At 37.3% G+C, this 24,839-nt stretch overlaps 1 protein-coding gene across 14 annotated transcripts in view; it reads left to right on the forward strand.

The window, feature by feature from the left end:
• The window catches only part of DMD (dystrophin), a 1,477,396-nt gene that overhangs the window by 1,316,918 nt on the left and 135,639 nt on the right, over window positions 1–24,839 (forward strand). For all 14 annotated transcript variants that reach the window (XM_042458881.1, XM_042458877.1, XM_042458883.1 and 11 more), the window contains one exon: window positions 8,890–8,950. In XM_042458881.1, the coding sequence (XP_042314815.1) occupies window positions 8,890–8,950 (61 nt within the window). The remainder of the gene's footprint in view (window positions 1–8,889; window positions 8,951–24,839) is intronic.

The raw sequence follows: 24,839 nt of genomic DNA on the forward strand, positions 1-24,839 counted from the left end.
GTTCACAATTACAATGAAGAAATGACATTGGGAGATTAAATCCCTTCACCTAGTGCTGTGTCCAAATCCATTTCACTGGCTACGCAATTCCTTCAAGATTCTGCAGACAACTTTAGAAGATATGATCACAGATTTTACACAGAAGAACCAGTTTTGATATTTACAGAAGAATAAGCAACCTGGTAATGTGCATATATCCATGTCTTACAGTGATTTAGTGAAGCATAAAGATTTAGAATTAAGCTCCATGTGCTAAGATTAAAATAAAATCTACACTGTGTGAGCTGTGGGATATTTTCTGGCCACAGTAAGAATTCCATTGCATTGAGGGTGAGGATCAGGATTGGAAATGTGGCTAGATTTAAAGAATAATGTAAATGTCTTGCATTTCCAACTCTAATGAAAATATTCATGGCCCCCAGTGGAAGAAATTTTATTACCCCTGAATGACCACCAGAGCATGTGATTTTTTCTTTACTGTATCATAGTTCACCAAAAATAGTATAGGACATTTTTAATCTCAATATGTTATAATAATTGGAGGTAAAATTACCTAAATAGCAAAAAGTAACAGATTGCTTATGATATTTTTGTTCCACCTGTTTGAATGTAAAAATAATCTGTGTATGACAAGTGGCTGAAATTTGGGGATATTATTTGAAATATTCCATATGTGAATGTTGCAAAATACCTACATTGTAGATGTAGTTCTGCATGATTTCTGAAACAAAATGGGCACTAAAATATCTCATCTTGGTGCCCTAGAGTTATGTCTCAGACAGATAAACCTTTGACGAAGGTTATGTCCATTTGGCAAATAATTTGAGATATAATTGTAGGTCAACATTCATACAGGCTTTAATCGGCCAGTATTTGTTAATATAAGTTATTTTCTCTACAACTGACATTTTCAAATACTTATGTCATATTGTTTGTCTCTTTGCTTATAGAATCAAGAAAAAAGTTGAGTTCATTACACGTATAAGGACTATAATTTGTGAAATGAATGCATTTTATTGTATTCTGTAAGCCAAGAGAGCATTATGGGTATATTTAAATGCATTAGCAATTTATGTGTTTAATGTTTTCCATCTCAGTAATCAACTTTCATGCTGACCCTTTCAGAAAGGTACTAAATATACAGGAATCCATCCATTATTTGCTCCTTCATATCATAGGTGGTGATAAATCTGGTATCATGCTTGAACATAATGTGCTATTTTTCACCAGAAGCCTGTTTTTGTGCCTGTGCCTGAGACAGGTGATGCTATAGCCATCTAGAGTATAAAAAAAAATTATTAATTGGATTGTGACAAGATTTCTGTTTGCTGTCTTCTTCTTCCTTAAAAGGATAAATCATGTAGCAAGTGTCTCCCCCACCTCAAAAAAGGCAGAGGGTTTTTATTCTAAAGCAAAAGAATAAGAGTTAGTCTTTCAAATTCTGTAGACTTGGGAAGTGATTAGGAGCATCATTTCGGATCAGTAAGAAAGGCCAATAAGAAATTTCAAGAAGTCAGCCAAGGTGTAAGATAGGGAGGAACAGAACTGATCTTTTATACTCATTTGGAGAAGTGTCTGACAAAAATGATTGCTAGTATTTAAAATGTACAAAGTAAGACTAAATAAATTTTAAACATACCTTGTGCATTATTATTCTGATGCACTAAAATCTTCAAGAGATATAAAACAGTATGTGGCATGGCTGCTCTGCAGAATTCTGACATTCAAGAAGTGGAGACCCAGATTGATTTCCAGCTTTGTGAATAATTTTTCAGATAGTTAACTGTAGGTATATCAAAATAAATGTTCTCTCATAGAGGTGTATATTGTTTCTGGTGAGAAACAGTCTAGTCAGCCATGCAGATTTCAAACTCTGTTCTAGATATTTCCATCCCTTTGGGGTGACATGAAATAACAACAACAGGCTCAGAGTTTGAAATCTTTACAGAAGATCTACCATTCTCTGGAGTATAGGAAGTAAACATTAAAGTTTCTTGTGTGAGTTTATGTGAAAGGGATCATATTTTCATGGTAAGCATTACAATAAAACTAATAATAGTAACAGCCATAATATCAATAGAGTATTTCTAAAGCAAGTATTATTGTGGTTATAAAATCTTGAAATCTTAAATAGATTGTGTGTGTATAGATGTTCGATAAAAGTTTTCCACAGTTAGATATTTAAAATGGAAAAATCATTATCTCCAATATGCAAAATTGTAAGGCAGTTTTGCAATCCAGAAATCTTTTAATATGAAAAATCTGTATGAAAATGTATATAGTTTTATTGTTTTTCATAAGATAAAGCTGTGTGTGAGAAGCAATGTGTACTTCAGACTTGGTGGTTTGAGGAATGCAGCTTACATTATAATAACCACATGACAGCATACTAGAATGCAGCATTCATTGCAATATGAAATGTAATGCACCAGCCTACTTCAGGATAGGCTAAATTCAGGTTTGTCCATGCAAGGACATAGCCAGGACTTTAGGAAAGGGAGGGGGGGTTCCAGACTAAGTGCCACCATTATAATAGGGCTTAGGCATGGCGGTGCAGCAGCATGCACCATTCATTGTATCTAACTGAAGGGGGGTGCAGACCTCACAGACACCCCCCCCCCCCCCCATTGGCTATGTCCCTGGTCCATGCCATAGTATTTCTAATTTCTATGTATGGTAGCGAAAGCTGGACAGTGAAGAAACCTTCTAGGAAAAGAATCAACTTATTAGAAATGAGATACTGGAGGAGAATTCTTCAGATACCCTGATCTTCCAAAAAAGACCAATAAATGGGCCCTACAGCAAATCAAGCTGAACTCTCCCTAGTAGACAAGATGACTAAACTGAGATTGCTGTACTTTGGACATATCATGAGAAGTCATGCCTCACTAGAAAACATAATAATGCATGGCAAGTAAAAGGCAGTAGGAAAAGCAGACCACATTACAGGTGGATTGACTTCATCAAGGAAGCCATCCATGATTCTCCAAAATTAGCTCTGAGGGGCTGAGAAGCCACCTGGAGGCAGAGTTTGGGCAGTGAAAGTAGATAAATACAGGCAGAGAAGGAAATTCTGCTGCTGCTGCCAGTAGGGCATTGGACCGAGCCAGTTAAAACATTTGAAGAAAATACATTAATATTAGTAAATTGTTTAAATAGTTTTGCTAATATGGGTGGATTAGTTTCTTGCTGAACATTGGGCAGCCAAAATGTGTTATGCCTTTAAAAAGCAGATTTAAATATGTGCATGTGTTAATATTTATGGAGCATTTCCAACTGTGGTGTTCAATTTAAAAAAAAAAGAGTAATGTGCTGCTATTTTAAGGAACCCACAAGTTGTTTCAAGAAAATTCCTCTATTATTATCAGTACCTTGGGCAATTTCTGCTTTCCTTGATGGCATATTCATTCCTTGCTCAGAAATACAACAGATAAGCTCTTTTGAATCTTCTGCAAATAAGGAAATATATCTATCTTCAGCATAAGTAATACACAGGGGGGAGCTCTTTGGTCATATTAAGAAACATTTTCCAGACAGCCTGCTTTGATTGACTACTAAAAATGGGTTTTGCTAGGAATTAAAGATACATGTCTATTACCTGGTCTGGTTTTGTAATGGATGGTAAACCTCTACTGGTATCCAGAGATAAGAAACAGCTGTTTTCAGCATTTGGGCTTTTGCCAGAAATTAGATGATGGTTCTTAGAGCAGAGCTGTAATAGACACCACATACTTTGTCAACTCAAATGTATGCAAGACTGGCATCATCCAGCAAAGCAAAAATGGCAGGCAGCCTCAGCACAATCTATGGAAAGAACACAAAATCCTATTATGCAGAATATCAGAGTATTGTTTGTTATTTCCAAAGTCTGCAGTTCCAGTGAATATGACCTCTTGCATTCATTAAACAAAATAAAGCATAATTTGGTATGTACGACTGTGAGATAATAAATTTCAACTTGAAAGGTTGTTGACCAGAATAATTTGCAAAATAGGAAACAAAATGCAACTTCATGAAATGCAGTAACAGCCTTTTTTATGTATTAGATACATGATAACAGGATGGATAGAAAAAGTAGTGTGAATCCTCATTTGTCACACTTATAGAACTATTGAAATCAACAGGAATTAAGTTAGTTGTGACTAATTTGTCCCATTGATTTCAGTGGGCATATTGTAGGTATGAGTATATCTGAATCCAAAAAGGATGCTTTTTAAATATTGGAGAACATAAAAACATTGCACCAAAATGGGTTGTTCATCTTATAAAAATACAGAGATTTCAAGATACTATCGCAGACAACTGTAGCCTAACTATGGATGAAATACATTGTGAATGTAGGAAATGTATTTCTTGTTTGTAGGTATCTTTTTAAAAGTTATAGTCACATTCATACTATAGTCACATTCATACTACTTGCATTCATTAAACAAAATCATTCAATGTGATTATAGTGTGAAGTGCTCAGTTGTGATATAACAGTAGAACAATGCCATTGGTCATGCCTTATCCTAAATATTTGTTTCCTGGAACAATGGTTAATAAAGACTGCTCCATAAATCATTAGCATGAAAAACAAAATAAAACATGAAATGATCATTTTTTCTTGTTTTATTACTCAAATTAATAATCATTTAAAAGTATCATATTCAGGGTAAGAGACTCTCCAGGGCCTCATTCCCACTACATAATAAACAGGTTTTCGAACCGATCTGAACTGGTTTAAATAGCCCTTGTACACACTTGTGCCAAATTTCTGCCGTGGTTTGCCAAGAGGGGTGCAGCACTAAACCCATTTAAACTAATTCTTCTGGATCCAGTTCTTATGAAATGAATCAATTCAGCTCAAGTGTGAATGCTCTGTCTATTTGATTAGGTTCCTGTGGGGAAGTCACCCTTGTGAGGTGACTCCATGATGAATTGATCCATTGCTGAATGTGAATGCGAAGTGGATTAAATTTAAATGGGTAGGTTTGATCATGGCTCGAATAGTATGAACATGTATTTGGCACTAAATCACTTCATGATTTGACTCAAAAAATTATTTATTTTGTAGTGGGAATGAGGCCCAGGAAAGCTTAATTAGGTTTTAGATAGATCATTATTTTTCTCTACAATATGGAAATATAGTAGAATGTTTAGTTGTTTTAATAATAATAATAATAATAATAATAATAATAATAATAATAATAGAGTATATTTGTATTAATATTAATATTTGTAATAATCTGAAATGCCATATTCTAAATGAATAAAGGGTTTATTTTATTTATACCTATAGTACCATGTATTTTTTATTATATTTACCCTATAGTGCTTGGGCATCAAAACAATTAAAACAATTTAATTAGACTTAATATACAATCCAGTGTTTAAAGTGGCACTCTGTGGGTAGACGTCCTGCAACATCGCTGCACATGCCTAGGATTTTAAAAAATATGCTCATACCACTATGTTCCTATACATGCATTTGACAATGGAAGCAAAAGCTGACTTGTTATTTAAGTAAGACGTTGATAAAATGATGAATTGGCACAGTGCCTTATAGAGGCATTCCAATCTGTAATTAAAATAAATTTAATTGGCATTGTTATTACTTGATGTAAGTATAGTGCTTAGCACTGTGAATATGCGAAATATTTTTATTGTGGCACAAAAGTAAACAAAATCAAATGGGTACTTGTTAGTTGAATAAATATTCATCATTGCCACTCATATCATTATTTACTATAATGCTGCTCCCCGACCTTGTGGTCTGGGGAGGAGTTTTTGCTGGCTTTTCATTGGAGAGACCAGCATTTTAAATGAAAATGGTGCGCTGTGCTGGCCATTGGGAAAAGAGGGGCAGGGCTTAGCCTGCTTGAGGCTCGTCCTCCCAACCCCCTCTCACTTGACTTCAAATGCTGGTCCATTCTCCCACCTCAACATCAATGTGGGAATTAATTTTTGTCGCCTTGGAACCATGTAGGAATTTTCTTCCCTTTCCAAGGGTTTTTTTTTATCTACCCCACACTGTTGGTTGAGTACTTTGACAATTCCCATGGGTTTGGTCATAAATAGGTTCCACGCATAGGCAGTGGGAGATAAGGTTCAGGTAAACACCTTGGCACCCACGTAAAGGGTGAAGGTAGGTCTCTGGCACTGAGATTTACATCTGACGACTAAACACAAAGAGACTTCCCTTGGGGCTGGCTTGAGATTTAAAACCTCACTTAAGTCTTTATGAGTTAAGTGGGGGAGTCTTGGGTTGGCCTTCCAGATGCCAGCTGGCTGGGGAGCAACCCAGTTATAGATTTCCATTGGAACTCAAGTGCTTTTGCCCAGGGGAACCTGGGGAATTGGTCAAGGATCTGACCATCTGCCAGCTGTTCCCACATTAAGTTCTCCCCCCTGGTTTTGCAGTTCTCAAATAAATGTTTAAATAAATTGAGTTAAAAAAAGTTGCCCATGTTGTAACCCAATTCTCTGTGTCTGGTTTTATTATTCAATGAGTTGGTCAGCAATTACTGTGTAGTTCGAGTGGACTCATGCCACCTTTCAAATGTTGTCAGGAGGCAACTCCCACGAGCCAGTTCTCTCTGTCTGATCTTGTTATTCAATGAGTTGGTCAGCAAACACTTTTGGAAGCAATTAAAATTACAGGCTTTTTGGGGTAAATCTTTATCAACTTTGCATATCTGGATACAAAGATTTTTGCCCATGCTTCTTGTCAAATTTGCTCCAGCTCTGCTAGGCTGGATGGTAAGCATCCATGGTAAACAGTGCATGTGTGCATGTACCTGTCAAGTCTTGCCACAGATTTCTCATCAGATTCAAATCTGGGCCTTGACTGGGCTATTTGAAGACATTCAAGATCTTGTTTTAAACAACTCAAGTGTTACATTGACTGTGTTTTTAGGGGCATTGTTCCTCTTGAAGGTAAACCTCTGCCTCAGCCCCAGTCCCAGGTCAGTTTCAGACTGAAAAAGATTTTCTTTTAGAATTGCCCTGTATTTTCCTAAATCCATCTTGTTCTCAATCCTGGAATCCTAGAATCCTTGAGTTGGAAAAAACCTCAAGGGCCATCAAGTCCAACCCCTCGCCATGCAGGAATACACAATCCTGATCAGTTTCCAGCCCCTGCCAAGGAAAAACAACCACAAAACATGGTCTTGTATCAAATGTACTTCACTGTGGAGGTCATATTTTCAGGAAAATGAGCACTGATGGCTTGGTGGCACATATAGTATTTTGTGGCAATGCCAAAAAGTTCAGAGAAACTTTTACCATGTTTTGTTATCTGCAGTGTGCCTTTCGGCTTTGATATGGGTTTGTTTCAGCAGTAGCTTCTTCTTGCCAATCTTCCATAATGCTACTTCGTGGAGTGTGTAGGTGATCGTTATCCTTGGACAGTTTCTTTCATCTGAGCTGTGGATCTCTCTATTTTCTTCACAGTTGCTGTAGGTCTCTTGGTTGCTTCTGTGACTAATGCTGTTTTTACCCATTCACTGTTTGGGTGTACAACCTACCCTAGATGCAATCACAGCTGAGCAATCACAAGGCTCCAGTGATGGTCATAGCTTGGGAATTTCTCTCTCTCTCTCTCTCTCTCTCTCTTTTAACAAAGTATTCTTGATTGATACTTCCACAAAACTTTATCTCAGATTTGTTGGAATTGCTCCTTGATCTTTGTGATGATGTTTGTTTTAATATTTGCTGTTGTTAACCACACTAGAGTCAACCTATGGCAACCCTCTGGATGAGACATCTCCAAGACTCCCTGTCCTGCACTGTTCTGCTTAGTTCCTGTAAACTCATACCTGTGACCTCCTTAATAGAGTCCATTCATCTAGCATGTATCCTTCCTCTCTTTCTACCTCCTTCCACCTTTCCTGGCATTGTTGTGTGTTTTTTTTCAATGAGTTCTCCCTTCTCATGATGTGTCCAAAGTACAACAGCCTCAATTTTGTCATCTTGGCTTCCATGGAGATTTCTGGCTTGATCTGCTCTAAGACCTATCTGTTTGTGTTTTTGACTACCCATGAAATCCTCAGCACTGTTCTCCAGCACCACAACTTGAATGAATTGATGTTCTTCCTATCTTCTTTCTTAACTGTCCAGCTCTGACATCCATACATAGTCATAGGGAATACAATGGCTTGTATACTCGCCAACAAACTCTGGGGTCTTCCAGAAACAGGTTATTCAATCAATATCATGTGGTAGTGGAATTTCACACATTTGGACTCCAATCATCAACTGGAGGCTTTGTTACAACACAGAGGGTGATTACTTGGACAACTAACAGTTTATTTTGTTTACTTTTATGCCACAGTGAAACTATCTGCAGTTTCACAGCGTTGAGTGTTTACATCAAGTGATAACAATGCCAGTTAAATATATTTCATTGCCATATTGTAACACTGCAAAATGTGTATAAGTTAAAAACAATGATTATACTTCTGTAAAACACTATAAATCTTTCCATAGTTGGAGGGAAAGCAAGGTGTAATTCTATTCAGCAACAGTTAATCAACTAAGTGGAAAATATAAAAGACAAGACAGCAGAAAGTGGTAGTCACAGAACCCTTAAAAGTGTGCACCACAAGACAGGCAGTATGCTTCTTCACTTTCTTATCTTTTCTTTAGGTTTAGCTGAAGAGTTTTTGCATTTATCTTTGCAGCCGAATGAGTTCAATTTCACTCAGATTACAGCAGAAATTTCCGAACAGCAGGTTAATCCTCCCTGCCTTCATGGACAACTGAGCAAACAGAGCCATATCAGTGTGGCCAAGTATAAAATTGTAATTCCAGAGATTAATGTTGTCTTTCCTGTTTGCTTTGAACTTGACCTCCATGTCTCTTTTATTTGATTTTATGTTTCGTTTTTGTTTTGTTTTTTGTTAACAGCTTCTGTCCAGGTCCCCTGGGAGAGGGCAATATCGCCAAACAAAGTGCCCTACTACATCAAGTAAGTATTAAAATATTATGATTAACTACTTGGGTCTGTCCACTAATTGCCTCAGCTTGCCTTGAAATAACTATGATGATTCCATTATTTTGATTCATACTAAATATTTCAAGTCTTCATTCCATTTCTATCAGAGAAAGATATTACATATAACAACAAGACATGTGAGGATTCGATGGTGCTAAAAGACAGCCTAGTCATCATTATACCATTAGAATACGGGTTTGACTTCACAGATCCGTTCAGCTACTGTTGCTTGTAATATATGGCAAGTAATTTTGCTTCTGGATAGTAAGAAGAAAACTGTCATTGAAATAAATTGCTCTTAAAATTCATCCCAGCCAAGACCTGGTAGGCTGGAAAAACATTTTTGGAGTGAAACCTAGATCCTCCCCTGCAAGAGACTGATTTCAGACCCTTCCAAAAATATTAGAGACATTAGCAGGCTAGTTGGCAGTGCTTTCACTGCTTGATAGCTGTGACCAGGGCATGTAGAGTCCATTTTCTCTCATCAAAATTAAAAAGCTCATACAAAAGTGATAGTTAAATAGACTCATAAGAGTGCTGGCTTAAGTGAGACATACATTATGTAGGGCTACTGGTTGAACAACCTACTCAAGCATGAAAAGTGCAGCCAAAGACAACTTATCTTTGCTCAGAACAAATGGAGAATTTGCAGTAACACACATTTAACAATCATTGTACACTAAGCTATGACTTTTACATGAGATTTTTCTTTCTGGGGATTGGGAAGGAAGCAGGGTATTTTCTTTTTATTTATCTATTTTATTGCACTTTGGATTCCATAAAAACATATCTTTCCTATTGGTTTACAACCTATCTCTAATATGGATTGAAAAGGCTTTGTAATCCTAGTCGTCCCATGGTTTGTGAAGACTTTCTCTCATAGTGAAATACAATATGTTATCATGTTAAACGAATCAGTAAGTATAATTTTGTTTGCATTTTTTCAGGAAAAAAGCATTATTGCCAAATGCTTCAATTGCTTTGGTTTTATTTTTATATTTGTCTTCTATTGACCTAAATCCATTGAGTCAACTCTGAGAAGCTTACCGCACAGGCCTTCAGGGCCATTCTCAGAAAGGCCCAGCAAGAAACAGAACAAGTGGGGGATGGATTTTACCACACACTCCAGTCCCTCACTCGTTCCGTTCCCCCTCTCTTCTGTTCCCATTCCATTCCAGAGGGAATGCTTTTTAAGAACTGTTCTGAAAAGTTCTCAAAAATTCCCCTCTCTGGAACGGATTAAGAACGGAAGACAGGGGGAGCGGAATGAATGAGGGACTGGAGTGTGCGGTAAAATCCGTCCCCCACTTGTTCCTGCTCCTTCCGTTCCATTCTCAGAACGGACCCAGGATGACCTGTGCGGTAAGCTTCTGAGACTATCAATTGGAGTTATGCCATTGTATCTTGCATATCATTATTTCAAGACCTTTAGGTATTATTCAAAAATATAGAAAAATATGTAAAATTATATTAAGCCCTTGCATTAGACCTACTCTAGGATTTATAATAGAAAGTATTCCTTTGCTGTTGATTTTTAAGTTCTCCAAATAGTTACTGTAAACTCCTGTATAGAAAGCAGACATAACCTGTTACTGTTTTCTGAATCTGAATATGATTTCTTGTGCCATAGCAATATAAATTATTTATGCTGAACACAGGAGCACACTTTGATAGATGCATTTCTTGCATATTTGATTGTTTGCATGCTTTTTTCTCAATTTCTTCTTGATGTTCAGAGTTGTTGTTTTTCAACTCATCAGTTCCTCATTTCCAGTGACAGATCACTTTATGAGTTCATAAATCAGAGTATCACTGTTTCAAAAGCCTCAGCAGTGCCATCTTGAGTGTTTCACTGCTAGGAAAAATCAAGCTGCTTGGTTTTGACAGCTACAACTACATATTTCCGTAATTGATAAAGTAACAACAACCACAAGCCATGAAAGTTTCTGCATTATGGTTAAGCAGTTTCAATTTGCATGGAAAAGAAAAGAAAGAGGGGTACATCAAAATCAAGAAGAGGGCCTAAAACCCTGGCTAATAATACCAGTCAAGAAACTGGTTATAACTATTCCTGAGACACCAACAGAGGAAGTTGGCAAAAACTGCAGTCCATTGGGTCCAGCTCAATTCACCACTTATTTCTTTACAATCTACAACTACGAGCATCAGGATCCTAGGAAACTGTGAGGTTGGTAGTTTGGTGACACATTGAGATCTCTGGCTGGAAACTCTTAATACCCTTTCCCAAACTGCCAGTCCCAGGATTCCATGGATTAGAGTCATGACAGTTAAAGCAGAATCATAGTGTTATAACTGTATAGTATTAACAGTACTACCATGGTTAACATTACTTCTGCTGGGTCCCTTAGCTTTTGAAATGACAAGCTATCCTCCAATTCAAGTGTTTTGTCCTTCCCAACACCCTCCCATAGAGCTTCTACTCTTGCTGTTTCAAAATACTTTTATACAAACAAGTTAGCTGTTTATTCTTGCAGTGTTTTCAGGTTGCCATGCTTTTTTTAAATAAATCTTTATTAAAGACTTCAAATTTCACAAATACATACAGCAAATATTTACTATACTAAACAAACATATAAAACATCAAACACACAGGGGTTTATCGCACGGCCCCTAAAATGGGCCCAGTGCGTTCTAAACGTGAATGCACACGGGTACACACAGAACGGGATGGGGCCAAGAATCCTATTTTATCACACACTGGAATGCCACCTTTGCTGCTGGGCGTTCCAGTTGCATCCCCGTTCCGTTCCAGAGGTCGCCATTTCTGGGAACTGTTTCTAAGCATCCCCAGAAATGGTGCCCTCTGGAACAGAATGGGAATGCAACTGGAATGCCCGGCGGCAAAGGCAGTGTTCCAGTGTGCGATAAAATGGGGTTCTTGGCTCCATCCTGTTCTGTGCGTGCCCGTGTGTATTCACATTTAGAACGCACTGGGCCCATTTTAGGGGCCATACGATAAACTTCACAAATCCACATAGCTCTAGATTCCTTCTTCACATCAGTTCCCACAGGATTTATCCTTCACTTCATAACACTTATCTCTGACTTCAAAAAGAAAGTTTGCAATTTCCCTGCTATCATTCATAAATAATTTACGAATGTCATGCTTTTTAAAAACAAACACCACATCCATTGTGAGGCATTTTCTCTTTAGGATAGTATTTACAGAGTGTTGCTAGAACTTCTTTACTGACATCCTAAACAGACAATGCTTCATATAGTTATAGTCAGCTGATTAATTACCATGTCTCCTGGCTGTTTACATGATCTCTTAGGTGCTATGAATATTGTCAGGTTAGACAGGATAAGAAGGCAAGTGAATAATAATGTAGGTCTGGCCCTTTTTTCTTTAACTATTTCACCATCTTCTCAGAAGCCTTCTATTCCATGAATGAGTCTCAAAAATGTTGTTGTTGTTGTTGTTGTTACCTTGACATGATTTCTGCATGATAACAGCTGTTTTACTTTCATGTCTGCTCACTCATAAGTCAGCCCCATCCTGTTTTCATATTATTATTTTTTTCAAATTTAAAATTGTGTTTAAAAATATTGAAATTTTTTTTTTTGCAAAATATACATTTCAAAAGTCATTTTCTTCAAAATACATGTTTTAAAATGTAATTTGGGCTGAGTCAGAACATGCAGTAAGCACAAGAGCTTGCAGATAATTCCATTTCAATGTATGCATTGGTCTAGAAACTGTAGGTCAGGTTAGTTCATACCAGAATTCACAGAGGTCAAATTCCTCAACCATCCTTTCTTTGAGCTACCAGCTTCAACAGGAGGCAGGGCCCTTCCATTCCTCCATTCCTCTACAGTAGTGCTGTCCCCTCTTTGCATTCTCTGATCCTGTTGTTTCTGTCATTTTCTTCCTTTTGGATAGGGTATACAAGATTAGGGCTAGCAACTTATTGCACAGTCATGTTTTCAACTATATGAATGACAAAAGTCCTGTCTTTGTGCCTTATATTCTTGTCAAACATGACATTTTCCCCTTTCCTGCTTCTCTGGGCTACCACATTTGCACCCTGGATATATTTGCAGTAATATGTTCAGCCTCTTGAAGATAGCTAGCCCAATTTTTTTGTTATATAGGCATTGGTGTGAATGGGTGGAAAATAAAAAGTTGCAATTTTCCTCTTCCTGTTCCTGAGAGTACTGAAAAGCATTATAAGACTCATATTCCACACTGACTTAAGCTCTGAACAAAAACACTGTTATTGTTTGGAAAGATGTTGCAACATTTTATTTCAGTTTCCCCTTCTGACCTCTGAAAAATATGAATATGTAATTTATGTACAACCTGTTAAATAGCTTTACCCACTCTTGGCTATTTTGTAGTATCTTAGCCTAGCTGTGTGAAAATTGCAATGTTATCTTGTACCAGCTGTTGCATTTTGCAAGGATTGCTCTCACATTTTTGTGAAACATTTGATACTGATAAGCCAAATTAAGTCAACAGTAGAGATTTCTGCTGCTTGTTTTCCAAGTGGTTAAAATAACAAGCTTCTGGGCATTTCACATTATAAAAGTTATAAAACATGTTTACAAAATCTACTCCATGTCCAGGCAGTGCATATTTGGTAAGTAGTGGACTATAACACTTGCAGTGGACTACAAGACTTGAAATCAAGAGAAAATAAATGTATGATATGTGTTTTACTACAAAAAAGAAAGAAAGAAAAGTCTATTTGTTCTATCAGATTTCTTCTTTATATTCAAAATTATCCTTTCCAGTCTTTACGGTATCTTAAACAGTTTAAAGGAAATTCTCAAGTACTCCCTAGATCACAGCTTATCTCTACTGCATAATTTACAAATAATCCAGTTTTTCCTGAGGCTAAAACACTACAGAGGTTTGCTTCATTTAGGAAGCCTGAGGAAAGAAACATATAAGCAGTGAAGGGTTTTGTCATTCTTTATTTTTGTCAGGTCTGAGTGCTGAGATAAAATTTAAAATAATTTAAGTCAGACTAGTTAAAAGTGTCTTGATACCAGTGCAGTATATAATTAAAAAGAGTTTGAACATCAAGAATTAAGAACAAGGACCTCCAGAACAATGTATCATGTTTCCAAATAAAGGTGAGCATGGATAACTTGTTTGCTGCAAATGAAGCATTGCCTGTACAATTACCATTTGGTATCTTATGCGCATCTTCCTGCAGACATTTAAGCTTCACTATGAACAGGAGATATTTTCATCACCTTAAATTGCATGTACATATTTTGCATACTTTCAGACCAGGCTCTTATTTTGCCAATTTCCCTGCTTATTTCAGAAAGCTGTATGACAATCTAGATTGTGGTGTACTCTGTAACAGTTCTTTGCGGTTTTTGTAACTTACACAAATGGGTCATCCTGTGCTTGTGGACTCCTCAGAGATCCACAGTTACAAGTAAACAATCTGTTTGTCTATGTTTTCTACTGCAACTTCCATCTTTTTTTTACCATAAAAATAAATTCAGACAGGAAAAATGTAAAGCCTGACCATTTCTTTTCGTAATACTTGGATACATCAGTCTAAAACAACTGTAAGGAACATTTTTCACCTCACAGGCTGAATGCGGCTCCATTCCCACATAGAGCACTGTGGAAAAGGAACCAAATTTGTTGGGAAGAGACCAGAGGTCTTTGTGTTGTGGTACAAGTAAAAAAGTAAGGCTATGGTGAACATCTTTGGCACACATTTAGTTCCAGATCTGCCTCTGGACCCAAGTGGTGTGGAAGGAGAGTATCCTTGGGGCTAGCCTGTGGGTTGTGTCCTCTCTTTACATCATGGGATTTGAAGGAGGGTTTGCCAAGGTTTGCCTTTCTTCAGTGGGCTGGCTAGTGTGCAACCCAGCAACTGAGTTGTCCTCAGGGCTCAGGTGTTTTTTCCAGGGGGCGCTGAAGATGAAGTCTATGGGTGATCCCCTGACTCATCTGCTCTCTCATTACATTGCTTCTCCCTTTTGAATTTTCAAGGAATTTAATATGGTTAAATAGATTATAGTTCAATAAAGTGGCCCTTGTTTACCTAATTTCTTGTGTGCTGGTCTCATTGTTCCCCAGCTGTGTGCATGCACATGTACCTTCAGTAGCCAGGTGACCCCTCTGTTGCATTAGCCCCCAACCTGATTGTCCAAATTCTATGATTTGGCTAAAGCTACGGTGGTGTCATGAGTGAGGCCTGACTCTTCCCTTTACACTGAGTACTGAGCAACCCAAACTTGCTATGAAGTTATCCTTACTACTTAGTGGTGGTAAGGCATTATGCCAGAATAATTTGGTTATCTGTATGGTTTATAATATTTACCCAGATGTATGGAAATACAAGTCATTGTTCCTTATCTTTTCTTAATCCAAAGACAAAGGATCTTGTACCATCCATGAGGCTAAGATTTTTGTAGCATAAACTACACTCAGTCTGCTTCTGCAGTTGCATGGAAATGAAGTAGATTGGGTCCAAAACACACTGCCAAAATAATCCAGTTTGAAATTGTTTTAATTGCTCTGGCTAAATGCTAGGGAATTCTGGGAATTGTAGAACTCTCTGACAGAGAAGGCTAAATGTCTCACAAAACTACAGTTCCCAGAATTCCACAGCATTGAGCCAGGGCTATTAAAGTGGTCTCAAACTGGATTATTTCTGCAGTGTGTTTTGGACCTGACTCTATGGGAGCTTATGCTACAAAGAGGTGCTACAAGACCTCTTTGTACACTGATACAGAATAGCATGGTTGTGTCTTTCAGTCTAACAAGTTTTCCACGATCAGTGTAAATCTATAAAATAATACTTAAAATACTTAATACTTAAAATTATTATAGTCCTTTTCTTAAATTGCAATAATATTTTTCAAAGGTATGTACTTTTCCATAGATGGGGAGCTTCTACCTAACCTCTCATTTCCTCATCCACTCCCCTCTGCCTGTTTTCCAATCCAGACTAATGGAGTAAAACCAGTTATAAGAACTAACTACAGTAATTAAATTCAATTAAGCTATTGATTAAGTCAGAAATTTCCTAATGAAAAGGGGCAAATTTAACTTTATTTTTAACATAATTGGCTTGAGTTGAAATTTCAGCATTAACTTAATTCAAATAATTAAGTTATTAATTGAGTTATTTATTTATTAAATGAGAGGCCACTAAAGAAACAAAGAAATTTACATTTTCCAGCTGGCCCTTTACCCATAGACGAGGTCCGTTGGATATCTGAAGTGGGTTTGTTTGTTTTTTGTGTCTTGATACTTGCTTAGGGTTGAAAAATTGTAATGTTCAGATGATAAGTTTTGAGAGTGCTTATCCAAGAGCAGCTCAAATGGGATGAACTACATTAAGGTCTTTGGTAATTAGCAGTCTCAGTAAGTGATACTCATTCTCACCTTCACCCTATTTCTAAACATAATACAGGATCCATAGTACTAAAACCAGGCATTTCTTTAAATTTATTAAATCTTGAAGAGATCAAAAAGTTGTAGAAACAATTGTTCTCTGTCTAAGAAAGGAACATCTGGATCTCAGCAGAAGTTTTGTTCTGTTGCTAATGGATTTGAAATGTTATTACCTGTTTTTTACTGCCCTTTTTCTCTTTTCCTCACATGGCCTGCACTAAAATCCTTCCATACCATCTTAACTGACAACATCTCAGACAGAATGTAGGCCTGTGATGCTAACATCATCACCATTTTTCTCCTGTGTGGTTTTTTAACATTTTTGCCTGGTGAAGAAGCCAGTAAAGCTTCAAAAGCTTGCATATTATATTTTATGTTTTGGATTAGGTCCAGTAAAGATATAGATGAATTTTAGATTTTGTTGAATTGAAATCATATTGAAGTAAAGAATGAGTTGGGGAAGAGAATATCATCGATGACATTTTTCATCTTATTCTGGCAAGGCTTTCAGTACAAGATTCAGAGATAAACTTTGAAGTTTAAATTGAAGTTTTAGTATAAACCTAATAGTTAAGTCTTTGTTATAATAGCAGTCTAATTGAATTAGATTTTTTAAGCTTATTAAAGATTAACTAAATACATTTATACACACATTTTCTTTTCTTCTTCTTCTTTTTACTAACCTTCCTAAATGTCTCCATTACTGCCTTGCCTAAAGAATCTGAGGGTGCAAGCTTCACTGAACTGCTACTCGAGATCCTTGGTAACTGGATACTCCACTGAACTTTTGTTACATAGGAAATTGCTTCTTAGTTATCTTAGGGCACATCCAAGCTGATTAAAAAAAATGGAAAGTCCCAGATATTTTTTCCTATTCTTTCTTATTTTATTTTGGGGATCCATTTTGTTTATTCCAGAAAATTTTCTGTTAGTTTCCAATATGATCAGAGACTTTTTATTCTAGCTCTTCAGGTGGGTTTATTTTAACCCAGTATAAAAATGGAAAGAAGAGAAACAAAATCTGGCAATTTTCAATCAGTCTAGATGTGTCCTTAGCTACCTTATTTATCTCTGGGCCAGGTAAGTCAAATGTGAAATAGAGCTGGAATTGGTTGAGCTATATTTTAGGATTGTGTTCTTCTTCAGTTGAAGGCTTGCAGTTTATACTCCTTGGCACCAGTAGCATCAGCTGCAATCTTTGTACTATCTCTGAATACATCCTTTCTTATTGTCTCGCTTATTCAATAATAGTGTTAGTTTCCTCATCTTCATTCAGTGCTTGTGCTTCCAACCAGATACTGTATGGGGGGAAATGCCAGCAAAGAATATTTGCAACGTGACATTATTTTTCTTTTCATTTCTTCTTTATATCCCTTTTAAATTTTTCTGTTCCTGTTTAAATTCTAACAATTCAGTGAATTTGTTCTCTTAGGGAAAATAACATCAGACATATCTTCAGGAATATTGTTTCTCTACCTTCTCAATCAGTATATATATATATAATGCGCCATACAGATTAAGACTTGGAATGAAAGCAGCAAAAGACAAACACGGTCACACATCCCCACAATTCTCTCTGTTGGCTTGTTCATAGATTTCTAAAATATTTCCCTGTATTTCAATGAATACTTTTTTTAAAAAATCAAGTCATTTGCATTAATTTCACTATTCTCATCTTCCTTTATATTCTGCTGCCATAGTCATCCATAACTTCCTCTTTTGGAACAGGGAGCATTCTTTATATTGAGAAAGGCCACCTTCCAACATATTGCTTCATTTTCAATAAGTTGAGTTGAAGTCTTTTTTACGCAATAAGATGTTTCCTTTCTGATCTAGAGAGTTCACTAGTCATAAATAAGTAAACTCACATTAGGAAATACTAGAGCTCAAATATTTTTCTAACACACACACACACACCATTCTCTCTGAGGAGGCAGGAGTTTCTATATCCACACACACCACATACAAACTAATGGATCAGCTTGCTCCATTAGTCTATACACATGAGTACTGGGAAAAGATAATTTTGAACAAGATGGAAAATGGGGAGGAAAGTATAACACTACAACTCCTCCAAAGGAGGTGACTTTCTTCCAAACCTCTGATTTTGCCCCCCTGACATCTTTTCCCCAACTTAGACCAGTGTCTTCATTACTTTATGTTTGGTATGCCTCATTAATTTATGTGAAGGTTGATAAACAGATGAGAGCCAGCATGACATAGTGGTTTGAGTGTGGGATTATAACTCTGGAGACCAGAGTTTGATTCTCCACTCAGGCAAGAAAACCATACAGACTTTGGGTAGTAGAAAACCCATTTCAAATTTGAGTTTTGTCTGAGAAAGACCCAGTATATTGAGTTTATATTGAGAGCCAGTATATTGAAAGCCAGACTCCTAGCCTTGTATTGGTTCACATGAATGGTTGCTTCTCTGCTTGCTTCTTGAGATCACATCAGGCCCTAGGCATGGAGCTATAGACCACTTTCTCCCCAGCCTCTCTCTAGTCTGCTTGTGACTTTGAACCCAGACACATAGACGTTTAGTTTACTCATTACATTTAGAATAGAATGTACTGCAGTCTTCTAATCTGTGTCTTGTTTACAGAAATTGAGGTTACACAGGGGTACAGACTCTTAAAAGATTATTTTGCATTGAAAGGATCTCTGAGACAATATTATTTCATTGTAGAAAAACCCATCCAGCACTCTAGCAAAGTGCACCATTATTTAGCCACTGCCCTGCTAGACATTACAACTAATGCTACTTTAAATGATTGAAAAAAGTCTGCCTCTACTTGCTGGCAAAGATCTAAAATAAACCAATAATTCTTTCTGTAGCTGATGAAACAGAACTTTGCAGGGAAAGATCACTGTACGTCAGGGACGGCAATCTGATTAAAGTTTTTATGGGCCTGTGATTGACCTTGATTGTCTTTCTGCTTTTAAAAAATAGCTTGTTTGTAGTGAAAAGTGAACATCAGACATCAACTTAGTATCAATACATTTGATTTCAATGGTATGAGGACCTTGAAAAACAGAAAGATGGCTGATATCAATTTAAAGACCCAAATGTCTTCAATGCAATCATGTTTTTAAGTGCCATATACATGAAAAATAATTATTGGATCCTCTATGATCATTAACAGAAAGAAATATATTCCTGAGGATACTGTATATTCCCTGAACTTTGACTCCACTCAGAACTAGTAGCTTGGAAAAAATAAAAGAAGCTGATATGTTTTAAGCCTTTCCTATCACCCGCTGCCCTTAAAAATTTCTTTCTTCAATTACCATTTATGTCATTCAGAGCACAAGAAGGTGCCTTATATTGAGGCAGACTAACAATCCATCAAGTCAACTATTTTCATATCTTATAGGATCTTCAGGCAGGATTATTTCCTAGCCCTACCTGTTCATCATTGGTATCATCTGCTAGTTTTCTATCCAAGCAACAATCAGGTCTGACCTAGTGTGAGTCTCCCTTACCTTTGTTGGATTGCAACTCTAATCATATCCTAATGTTAATCTACAGCTAGGGAACTGATATTTATGCATGTGCACATGTGTGTGTATGTGTGAGGTCAGCAGTTGCATTTTGTGTGAAAAACACATCTTGAGAAACTTTGCTTTCTGGGATTATAACTTCCATTATTTATTTATTATTTATTTATTTATTTCCAGGATTTATATCCTGCCTTTCTCCACAATGGGAATTAAGGCAGGATATCATCTCAACAACTCATTATATCTCTGTGTGTGTAAAGTAGGAGTTGGGAAGGTTAATATCCACTGTGGAAGTCTTCCTACTTCTGTCTTATTTGTTAGACAGTTGAGGGCTGCCACTGATCTTCTATGTATTTGAAGCTGTGCGAATTGCATTAACACTACAGTATATTGGACTGGTCTATCTGGCCAAATAATTAGAAAATTCTGTTACTGCTTTTTGTTGTTGCCCCCAAGTTGATCTCAACATGGTGACCCTGTAAATGAGACATCTGCAAGACACCTGTCCTCCACTGTTCTGCTTAGTTCCTACAGAAAGGCAAAACAGACTGCCCCTTGCGCCACCGTCCAGGCAGCTTCAGAGCATAGCGTTTTGATGCCGCATGCTCTGAAACTGCCATGAAGCCAGCTTCCAGCTGCCCACATATGGGCCAGCTTCCAGGTGTCTTGAAGCCATGGCAATTATATGCCACAGGCCCCCAACATGCTGGGAAGCTGCAGCGGGGCCACAGAAGAACCACTAAAGGCAGCTTTTTTGGCCAGCACTACAGTGGATTGGGGCCGTGGCATGTGGCTGCCACAGCCCCAATCTGGCTTTGTCAGGGGTGGCTTCAAGCCACCTCATTAGTGCAGGCTGTTTCAACCCAAAGTTATATCCGTGACATCCTTAATAGAGTCTGTCCATCTAGCATGTGGATTTGGCCTTCTTCTCTTCTACTTCCCTTCACCTTTCCAAACATTATTGTTTGTAAACATTATTGTATTCTTGCAGTGCCATAATGACGCTGCAGTGTGCCAATGGTGCACTCGCGATGTCATTATGGTGCCGCGTCATGTGGACGCTAGGCATCCATCACGTCAAAATGGCAGTGCCCATCTGTACAAGGCAACGCCATTTTGATGTACGGAAGATGTGCTAGGGTTGTGGGGCATCTGTAAGAGACGTCCCAAGGCAACCATAGCATGTTGCCAGGAGGTGCTATGGCACCGGTTTGTACCGGGCCAAAGAGTGTCCAAAAGCTTCAAATGGTGCAAGCTTCAGGAGCTAGTTTGCTGACAGAGCACAATATTAAGATCATGCTACACTGATAATGGAATGTGTATACATTGCTTTTCAGTATGCATATAGCACTTTTGAGACTAACTGAAAGAAAGATGCTGGTAGCATGATCTTTCATAGACTGGAGTTTAATCCTCCATTTGATGAAGTAGACTCAAGTCTAAAAGCATTCATGCTACCAGATCCTTTATTTCAGTTAGTCTCAAAGCTGGTACACGATCCCTTTGCATAATGATTTTCCAAACTAACATAGCTACTGTTTCCCAAGTTCTTTTCAAGATATTGCTTTCTGTTTTTAAAACCCTAAACATCTTTGAGATGGAATGTGTAAGAAAATGTCAGTCTTTTAGACAAACCTTTGGGATCAACCTTTTTAAATTAGTGAACATTAGGGATTGGGGGGGGGAGTATTTTGTTTTTGTGTGGAAATACCCATTTCCCATTTTCCAGGACTACCAAATGAGTTCAAAACATCTTGCTTCAGAAATCTGTGCATCACTGAGATTTATAGTATGGGTGAAGTATGAAAATGGATGCATATATTTTGCACAATGTGCACAACTAATTATAAAAATGCACAAGCTTTAATCAATAAGAAAATGTATGTAGTGAATGCATACGATAGAAATAGAGTATCAAAGGTGCGCTTTTTTAAAAAAAAGTGCAGAAAAATGAACTTGAGGTGAGGAGGAGTCTCAGAATCCAAGAAACTCAACAAGAATGAGATAAATAAATGTGACAAACTGGTAGCTGTAAATACCATAATAAAGAGTCAGTTCATGGACTAGTAAGTGTTGTTCAACATGCATCTGTGGTATACTGTAAGTTATTGTAGCTCATTAGTTGCAGTCTGAACTTCATGCTGAGTATTTGCTCCACTGAGTTCTGCTTCCTCTTGCCAAGCTGTACCAATCCCACTGATAGTTAAATCGTTCATAGCGACATTTTAACCCTTTTTTCTTTCTTATTTCCCTGTAAACATAGTATGCCACTCTGAATAATTGGATTTATTTGATGCCAAATGAATAAAATACATTTTGACATAGCATTCACATCAAAGAATATATAGCTGACACAAACTGACAACCAACATCAAAACCATTAATTAATGTAAGGAAAAGGATAACACACTACTGTTTTATATTGTTGGCATTTATATTGTTGATATTAAGTTAGTGCTCTTGCATATATTTATGGGTTACATGACTTCTATTTCACATTTTCCTGATTTACTAATATGCTGGTAAACATGAATTTAAGGTTCAGTCTAGCTTGTAAAAATTGTGCTGTATTAATTGTCCTTCATACATTAACAGGCAATGTTAATGCAAAATTGCAGAAGAAGAAACAATTTTTTTAAAAAAGTCAATGCAATTAAACTAAAAGAATGGGCATTAATTTTAACTTGATTAAATTTACTGTTTATCATTGGTTTTCCTTTGGCTAGTGTAGAATATCATAATGGCAAAAAGAATTTCATACTGTCATAAATGGCATTTTAAAAGACACAAGGAGAGGGAGAGAGAGATTGAGAGAGAGAGAGAACCTCAAGCAGTCATGGGCCTACGTTGTAATATAATCAGGTGGCTAAATCCAACATTAGGTCTACCATATATACTCAACTATAAGTTGACCTCATGTTTAAGTCGAGGGCAGGTTTGAGGGCCAAAACTATGGATTTTGATATGATCTGAGGATAACTTGAGGATAAAACTTAAAGACATGTAACAGGCTCAAAAGGATGAAGCAAAGGAAAACAACACAAAAGTATTTTTAAAATTCCAGGAGACATGACTGTTTGTTCTCACACTAAAGGCTGGATGGATGAGAGAGCAGAGAAGTTCTTCCAGGACAGATGACACATTTGCCTTTCACCAGGGAATCATTTCTTTTTATATATAAGAGTTAAAGTACAGTACTTACATTGACTCGTGGATAAGTTGACCCAGGTTTTTGGGTTAATTTTTGACTAAAATTACTAGACTTATACATGAGTATATACAGTACTTAGATGCTGGAATCAAAGTGACTTATTAGCTAAAATTAATTTAATTCTCATTTACTTCAGTGGATGTTCACTAGATGGGATGATTGTTAGATTTATCTAATAATGGTGCTAAGTTTCTATACATATTGGCAGATATCATATTATTTGCATATATATTTAAATGGAAACAGAAAATTGTTCCATTTTTACAGCACTCTGTTTTGATTCTCCTCTAAGGCTGCATCCACACTACAGAAATAGTCCATGTTGACACCACTTTAACTACCATGGCTCAGTGCTATAGAATGCTGGGAATTATAGTTTTATATGACATTTAACCTACTCCATCAGAGAGGTCTAGTGCCAAAGCAAACTACAATTCCCATAATTCCATAGTATTGGGCCATAGCAGTTAAAGTGATATCAACCTGGGTTATTTATGCAGTGCAAGTGCAGCCTGAGATAAGACATCTGTAAGTACTCCCAGGACTCTTTTGCTGCCCTCCTTTACAGGGAGATCAAACAATGATGATGATGTCCAGAATGCATAGACAGCACCATGTTTGGTACATACCAAGACAACTGGTCTTTGGATCTGTATAGTTTAAATATCACCTATCTACCAGGAATGGTTTTATAATAATTTTTGCCTTCCTGCATTAATGTCTAACCTTGAAGGCTTTGATACCATTATATCTGCTGCTGTTACTCCTTTCCACATTGCCATTTTTAGTCACTCAGGCCCTGTCCAGATAGGCCAAAAAGCATGTACTGAGTACATGCTAGGGTTGCCTGGGAGCCTCCTTTTCAGATGCTCCCTAAGCCTAGTACATACTCAGTACGTCAAAATGTCAGCGCCCTGTCTACATGGGTGCCACCATTTTGATGCGACGGATGCGTAGTGTCCGCACGTCCCGCTGTGCTTGCGACATCACAAGTGTGCCATTTGCTCACTCAGGCGTCGCAAGCGTGACGCAAAAAGAACCCGCTTTTTGAGGGTTCTTTTTCTGCCGCTGGGAAGCCTCGCCGTTTGGCAGCTGATTGCCCTTTTTGGGCGGTCTGTATCCTGCCAAAGTTCTCTTGATATTGTGTAGATAAAGGTCCAAAACTCACTATAAAAATAGTCTAGTATGAGTGCTAGGGAATCCTGGGAATTGGTTCAGTGCTAAGGAATTCTGGGAATTGTAGTTTATTTTGGCACCAGAGCTCTCTGACAAAGAAAACTAAATGTCTCACCAAACTACAAATCCAGATTTCCCTAGCATTGAACCAGGGCAGTTAAAGAGGTCACAAACTGGATTATTTCTGCAGGATCAAAGTAGTTTATATGTTGCAGGGAGTGTCATGGTTGGAATTATGATGGGTATCCCAAGTCCCATCAGCAACAGTGCAGTGCAATCCACTATCATATCTCTTAGTGTATCTATGTAATTTTACTCTGTGATCTCATATTCAAATTACAGCAGTAACTGCAAAATGTGGGCATTCATGTATTGTGGGCATATTTATGTACAGCCAGCATGGTATAATGTTTTTAATGTTGGGCTAGGACTCTGGGAAACCAGGGTTTGAACCCCTACTCAGCCACGGAAACTCACAGCCTAAGAGAAAGGCAAGGACAAATCTCCACTGAATAAATGTCATAAGTCAGAGGGTGCATCTGTGCTGTACAAATAATGCATTTTGACACCACTTT

Source organism: Sceloporus undulatus, chromosome 3 (genome assembly GCF_019175285.1).
Source record: "Sceloporus undulatus isolate JIND9_A2432 ecotype Alabama chromosome 3, SceUnd_v1.1, whole genome shotgun sequence".
Lineage (NCBI taxonomy): Eukaryota > Metazoa > Chordata > Lepidosauria > Squamata > Phrynosomatidae > Sceloporus > Sceloporus undulatus.